This window comes from Monopterus albus, unplaced genomic scaffold (assembly GCF_001952655.1).
Source record: "Monopterus albus unplaced genomic scaffold, M_albus_1.0 scaffold9.1, whole genome shotgun sequence".
Classification (NCBI taxonomy): Eukaryota; Metazoa; Chordata; class Actinopteri; order Synbranchiformes; family Synbranchidae; genus Monopterus; species Monopterus albus.
Window position 1 is genome coordinate 1528846 of NW_018127889.1, and position 7266 is coordinate 1536111.

Here is a 7266-nt window from a genome sequence, read left to right on the forward strand (position 1 = left end):
CCTGCTTTGATATCAAAGGTCCCTTGGTTACTCACAGCCCGAACAAAAGCGTTTTCATCTGGTCAGTGGGCAAATCCCCTCCCCTACTCCCTAATAAAAGCAGGGCCCATTGATGTTTCAAAAAAAAAAAAAGAGAGAAGATTGTTTGATAAGCCCACAAAGGAATTTAGAAAGTAACAACCTTTATTCATTTCTTACCATTCTATCATTCATTTTACAATAAAGAAATACTGTAAAACGTGCTCAAATTCTGATTTGTATTGATGTTTCTATTTAATACTGTGAATGTCATAAGGCTCACCTGCTCATGACGCTGCTGTGATCTCTGTCGACGCAGGCTCGATCTCCTTCACAGCCTCTTCGATCACCTCAATCACCTGCGCCATCACCTCTGCACACTTTCCTGATGGAGCAGCGTTCTCGGTCTCCGGCTGGCTGGCTGATGCCTCTGTGGCTTGGCTGGGATCGACGACCTCTGCTGAAACTGTCAGCTGAGGTGCTTCAGGCAGGGTTGAGAGTTTGTTTTCACTTGCAGGACTGTCAGCTTTTGCCACAACCTCTTCTTTTACATCTGGTTCCTGAACCTGTGGGTCTTCTTCACTCTTTTCTGTCTTGCTCTGTTTAAACTCTTCATCTGCCAGACTCCCTGGCTTTATCTCCACTACTTCTTCCATGACTACAGTTTCTTCACTTACTTTTACCTCTACAGCTTGTTTCAACTCATCCTCTGGTTTCTTCTCCTTCTCCGCTGAGGCATCAAGGCTCTCTGTGACATCTACTGGGACTGTCTCAGTGACCTCCATGGCAATAGAAGGTGGCTGAGGAGCTGGCTTTTCACAGACAACAGCAACAGGGGTGTCAGTGAGAACAGGAGCCTCGGTTGTGAGCGCAATCTCTTTTTCTGTTGTTGCTATGGCCTGGACTGGTGTTAGGCTGGTGGGCTTTTTGGGTTCACATGTGTCTTCTGAAACCTTATCCATGGCATCCTGAATGACAGTCTTGGCAATGACTATGCTCTGAGCCTCAATCACAGTGGTCTGCTGCACATCGTCCTTGCTTTCTTCAATCTTCTCGCTGGTCTGCTCAACAGCTGCACTGGTGTCTAACTCTACAGTTTGAATTGTAGCAGCCTCCAAAGTCTCTACGATTTCTTCCTTGGTTTCCTGCTCGGGCTCTGACACTGATGCAATTTCCATGACCAGCACACCTGGGCTTGTAGCTTGGTCAGACTCCACACTGAGTGGGGTGACAGGGACCGCTGTCTCAATGGCTGGTTCCATCTCCTTTGTAATGGTGGTCTTTGTAATTTCACATACGGTGGAAGACACCTCTTCAGTCACAACTTGAACAGCTATATATTCTTCAGTGGCAGCAAGCTGTTCTATCTCCATTTTCACTTCCTTGGTCTCAACAGTTGGTCCAGTAACTTCTATGCTCTGGGTGCAAATGGCTGCTTCAGATGTTGCTGTAATGGGACTGACTGTTACAGCATTAGGAGAGTGCTCGCTCATGATGGTGGGCTGAACAACTTCAGGCTCCTCCAGAACAGTACTGACAACTCCAACCTTCTCAGTCTGAGGTTTCTGGCTCTCAGCTTCGGCTTGAATGTCTGCGACATCACTTTCAACAACACACTCTTCTACGGCTATTACAGGCTTCTCCAGAGCTACTTTGGCAATCTCCTCAGTGCCCAGGCCAGTGCAGGTAGCCATGGCCTCATCATGAGCATGTGGCTCCAGGATGGTATTTATCTTAAGTTCCTCGATTTCATCTGCTGCAATGTCAGTGTCAACAGACTTCGGTGTAGCAGCAGTCTCCACCTCCTCTGGGATGTCACTCAGCTGATCATGTTTATCATCTAAGGTTTCGACAGTGGCTGGGATCCATGAAGGGGATCTATCTTCAGCAGACACTTTAATTTGGATGGGAGCTGGTTCTACAGGCACTTCCTGTTCATTCTGAACTTGCTCCTCGTACTCTGAGAGAGGAACCACAGCTGGGGTGTCAGAGTCTTCTTCACCTGAGCCCACTTCGGTGGAGGCTTGCTTTTCAGCCTTCTTCTTCCTGCGTCCAGGGAAGAACTTCCTCAGGGAGAAAGACGATTCATCTTTTGGTGTTTCACCATCTGACTGGACCTGGTCTGCACTCTCCTCAGGCTTTTCCTCAGCTTTGGCCTTATTCTTTGACATAACTATGCGTTTCAGTGTGTCCCAAGCAGACTCTCGCTCAGGGGGGATACCCGAAGGTTCAGGGGAGGAAGCGGCTTCTCCTTCGCTTTCTGTATTTTGGGAAGTGACAACAGCAGCCTCACCTTTGACCTCCTGCTCTCCTTCCACTGCTGCTGGTGCTGCCTCTTCAATCTTGGTCTCTTCATCATCAGAATCAGAGGTCTGCCTTGTCCTCTTTTTAGGTCCACCCATGCACATTAGAGCCTCCCAGGAGACAGAGGTGTCCATTCTCTTTTTGGGCTCCTCGGTGCTGCTGACCAGCTTGTCATTGTTTTCAGTCTTTGGCTCTTCCTCAGCTTGCTTATCCTCCTTAGGCTCCTCAACACTCTTATCTGCTAGTGCAGCACTCTCAGAAGAGGACAGGGTGGCTGACTTGGCTGGTTTCTCACCTGTGCCTTCATCATCGCTCTCAGAAGACCTTTTCACACGCTTCTTAGGAGTTACCAGCTTCTTGAAAGAAGACCAGGCAATGATGCCCTCTTTTTTCTTCTCTCCATCAGAGGGAACTTCACCTTCAGCCTCTTGGCTAGACTCTGTCTGGGTCACCTCTGCAGTAATAGTATGCTCTCCTGACTCCTCTGGAGATGAGGGTCCACTGTCAGCTTTTGGAGCCTCCGTGGACTCGGTGAAGGACTGAAGTTGCTCGGCTGCCTGCTCTCCAGACTCAGTCAGCTTGGTCTCAGGATCTTTTTTGGTCTTCTGTTTCTTAGTTGAAAGCTTCTTCAAGCCAGCTCCAGTGAACAATTTCTTCAGGGGACTTCCCTGGGGTTTTGCCTTCTCCTGTAATGATAGCTGCTCAGCCTCAGAAGTCACCTCCACTGCTGCTTTCTCCTCTTCTGCACAAGTTTCTGCCTTTTCCGGTTCTTGTTTGGTCTCATCAATAGTAGAAGCAGGGGTTTCAACAGTGACCTCAAGTGCTGTGGCCGCCTCTGACTTTGCTTCCTCGGGCCCCTTGGGCTCTGACTTTTCTTCCTCTGTAGTAGCTGGTGTCTCCTCCTTGGACTCTAACTTTTCTTCCTCTGTAGTAGCTGGCGTCTCCTCCTTGGACTCACACTTTTCTTCCTCTCGAGTGACTGGTGCTACCTCCTTGGTTTCTTGCTCCACCTCAAGCTTCTCCTCCTTTTCTTCCACAGTAGTAGTTTCTACTGTCTTAGTTGTCTCCTCCTCAGCAGCTACATCCTTGTCTTCTTCCTCTTTTGTTTTCTTGATGCTGGTTTTCTTTCGCAGGTTAGAGAAGAGTCCTCCACTGAAGAATTTTCTGAAGGGGGACAGAGTGCTTTCTTGGGATGGTGAAATGGGCTCTCCTTCCTTCTCAGCTCCTTCCTCCTTAACAGTAGTTTCAGTGGTAGGGCCCTCGAGTTGAGCATCAGTCTTTTCAGCTTTAGCGACTTCCAGTTCAGCAGTAGATGTCTCTGTATTGGCTTCCTTTTCTTCATCTGTGCTCTTTTCCTCAACAGTGGTCACCTCCTCCTTCTTTGCAGGTTCATCAGTCCCATTGATCTCTTCTACTTCTTTATCTTTAACTGTCAGTAGCTTCACAGGGTCTTTCTCCTCACTTTTGTCTTTCTTCAGTGTGAACTTAAAGCCAACGAAGCGGAAGATCTTCTTGAAGCCCACTTCACTGGCATCATCAGCTTTTTCCTCCACTGCCTTCTCTTCAACAGTAGAGATGTCATTGGTATCAGGAGACTCTTTCTCCACTTTCTCACCATTCAGTTGAGGAACCACCTCATCCTGGATGGTTTCCATAGTCTCAGAATCCTCTTCTTTCTGAGCCACAGACACACCATCAGGCTGACCAACTGAAATGACAAGAAAAGAAGCAACTCTCAGTAAAAATTTCTCACTTGCATTTTACTATGTGTTTTCTTTCTCATGGTGTTATGTTGTTTGTTCTCCATTGCTGCTGAAACACTGAAATTTCCCCATTCAGGGATCAATACAGTACCTACCTACCTACCTTACTACATCCCTCTACAGCTCGTATTCTGCTACAGGAAGATCACCAACAATGTTCTCATGACAATCATGTAAAATGAGATTCAATTCAACAAAGTCAGGTAATAATGAGGAGCTTGAATCACTAGCCCTGACAGCATAAATCATCACCCTGTGACAAATTTTAAAAAATCTACTCTGAAGAAAAACACCATTAAAAATGACTGCTATTTTTATATCAGCAGTGAAAATCTCTGTGCCATCTGGAGATAATGAGAGATATTGGGGAGAAATAATGTGTGAGATCCTGACCCCTCTGACTTGATTTTATCAAGCAGATAACTAATTAACCGCAATCAGATTTCAATTTGGTCCACCTAAGAGAAATAAAAGTTTAGAAGCTGACAAAAAAAACAGCAATCCCCAAATGGAGATTGATGGAAATGTTGCCCAGTGAGAGCAGTGTTTTTTTGTCAGTTTGTCCCCCCAAACATAATGCATGCAGTCCTATAACACAGCCTCACCATGATGCATTGAGTGACCCACACCTAGTTTCTTTTGTTGGCCAAACTGAAACATTTATTCCATTCGGTAACTTTTTGGTAGTTATACAAACGTACACCAAATGACGCATTACCAGATGAGATAAGAGACAAAAACCACACATACAATGTCTGTCTTCCACATCTATCTGTGTTTTGACAGAAGAAATCACAGGGGGATGACAACCTGCCAGGGGCTGAAGCTTTTCTCCTGTGTTTCTTTTCCTTTCTTCTCAGATTTCACTGCAGTCTGGAAAGCCTCAAATCTGATACCCCTGGACTCACAAAACAAATGATCAGGACTTTTAATTCTTAAAGGATTTACCCATAATACACACTTGGAAACATGAAAATGTATACACACTCCTTAAAACCATGCACACTGTGGGACTGCTGAGGGGACAAGCCCTACTTTTTCCCTATAATGGTCACTAGGTAATAATGCTATTGCGTTTAGCAAAAGGTTTTACTCAGTTACATCTATCGATCAGGTGAATTATTAAATGTCAGTTTTTCTATTGTAAAGCTGTAATATCCTAGGAATGCAGTGCTACGGAGTGAAGCTTCATGCCTGTAATTTAGGAAGAGGACGTGGACAAATGTAGGCACACAGTCTTACATTTTTGTGTGTGAGACAATAAAACATTTAAGAAAAGAGGACAAAATACCCAGCTGTTTGTTTAGCTCTTCTTCATACTCTTTTGGATTTATTTTGAATTAAAAATGAAGTTGAACTGTATAGTAGCTGTATAATATTTTGACATATGATTTCATCACAAACTTGCCCATATCTTATGTACAGATTTGTCCTGAGAGGAATGTGAGCCAAGCTGCTCTCTCTTGAGTTTGAGAAAATTAATTTGGGATGTTCTAAACATAACCTGAATTTAAATGCCAGGGGACTTCAAGAATGTCTTTCAGTTGCATCTCAACTGTCCCATTGTTGGGTTCAAGCCAAACAATAAAGGACCCTACACACCCAGTCCTTAAACCACAACCCAATCCCCTTGACCCAAATTCCACCACAGCAGGATGGATGGGGACCCACCCCGTTCCCAAGGCGCACACTAATGCACACACAATAGCATTCTAACCTTCTCTGGTCTATGAAAACATAGGAAGAGGGGTGGGGGGTGGCGGTGGTCAACTTTCCTATTATCAAGACACTGCAGCTTGGAGGAAGTGTCAAATTTGGAGTTTGCTGACTTTACCAAACTCATCTAAACATGAATAAACAACAGGATTGAGCAACTTATAAAATACACAAATGTCACGTAGCACTGAGGTCTGTCTCACATAAGTGTTATTTTCAGGGAAGTTCCAGTCACATTGTTGTTAAGCAAACAAAGTAAAGGCACATCAAGCAAATGTTAATCTAATATGAAGCCTAAAGTGACACAAATTCAGTTTGACTACACCTGAAAATCTGTTAGTGTACATAATTTACACCAGTTCCTCTAAGTTGTTTTCAGTGAAGTACACTAGAGTTTTTCAGTGAAGACATCTCTGTGTGTGTGTGTGTGTGTTCTGAGTGGAGGAGGGGTCAGGCTGTTAGTAAGCCAGATGAGGCCGTGAGTACCTACATGGATAATGAAACAGGAACCATGTTGATTTAACAGACTACTGGCATCTCTTCTGTCTTTTTGATCTCTGTCTTCCGGACCCAACTGTTAACATCCCTAGACTGACAGACAGGAGTAACTGTGTGGGGGAGGTGTTTTGCATAACGACTGCGCCGAATAGAATGAGAGTGTGAGGGGTGATGCTGCAGGGGGTGAGGAGGGGATAAGACATGGAAGGGCAGTGTTGTGGGGGAGGACGGTCTGCCCTGAGACCGCTGCCCTAACTCACATCAGAGGGTGTTACACGTCTCAGACATGCACATAGCTGAAACGCTTCTGTCTGCTGGAGACGCGTGTGAGTGTGGGAGTGTGCGGTAATACCATGCACTCATATTAAATATCATGGCTGCAGCCAGAAACCGTACATCTACTCTAGTCTCCAGCGAGATGGGATTATATTTCTGTTGTGGCTGCATTACTGTGGGTTTGTGTGTTGTGGGGTGTTGAGAAAGTGAATGGCAGACACTGTGTAGAAACTTTGCCAAATATATGCAAATCCTAGTTATAATTACTGTCTACTATTGTGGAGCAGAAGCTTATTATACAAAAGAAGTCAGTTAAAAAGAGGGCAAGGAGAAACCCCACACCCTCCCCCAACAGGACCCCTTCAAACACCCTCACTCTGTATCAAAGGTGTGGTCAGAGTATTTCTGGGACTCCAGGGAGCCCTACACATCAACAGCCATAGCACTGTTAATACCCACTGCTGCATCAATTGACTTGCTGTTATCTAATTATCAAGTCAAATTCTGCTGTGACCGTATGCACTATCACCCAGTAAACATCATAAAAAATGAATGCTCATCTATCAGTATCAATGTTTTGTACAAAACTAAAAGCTCGGCATCAAGCACAACATCCTAGCCCTGCTCCATTTCAGCAATCACTCCCCATTACAAGACCTGAAGAAGAAATGGTTTTGCCATGTAATTAATT

At 45.0% G+C, this 7266-nt stretch overlaps 1 protein-coding gene across 3 annotated transcripts in view; it reads right to left on the bottom strand.

Annotated features, from left to right (window-relative positions):
- Positions 1–7266, bottom strand: part of akap12b (A kinase (PRKA) anchor protein 12b) — a 32489-nt gene that overhangs the window by 1582 nt on the left and 23641 nt on the right. For all 3 annotated transcript variants that reach the window (XM_020589020.1, XM_020589027.1, XM_020589033.1), the window contains one exon: positions 302–4030. In XM_020589020.1, coding sequence (XP_020444676.1) covers positions 306–4030 — 3725 coding nt within the window. In that variant the 3' untranslated portion in view covers positions 302–305. The remainder of the gene's footprint in view (positions 1–301; positions 4031–7266) is intronic.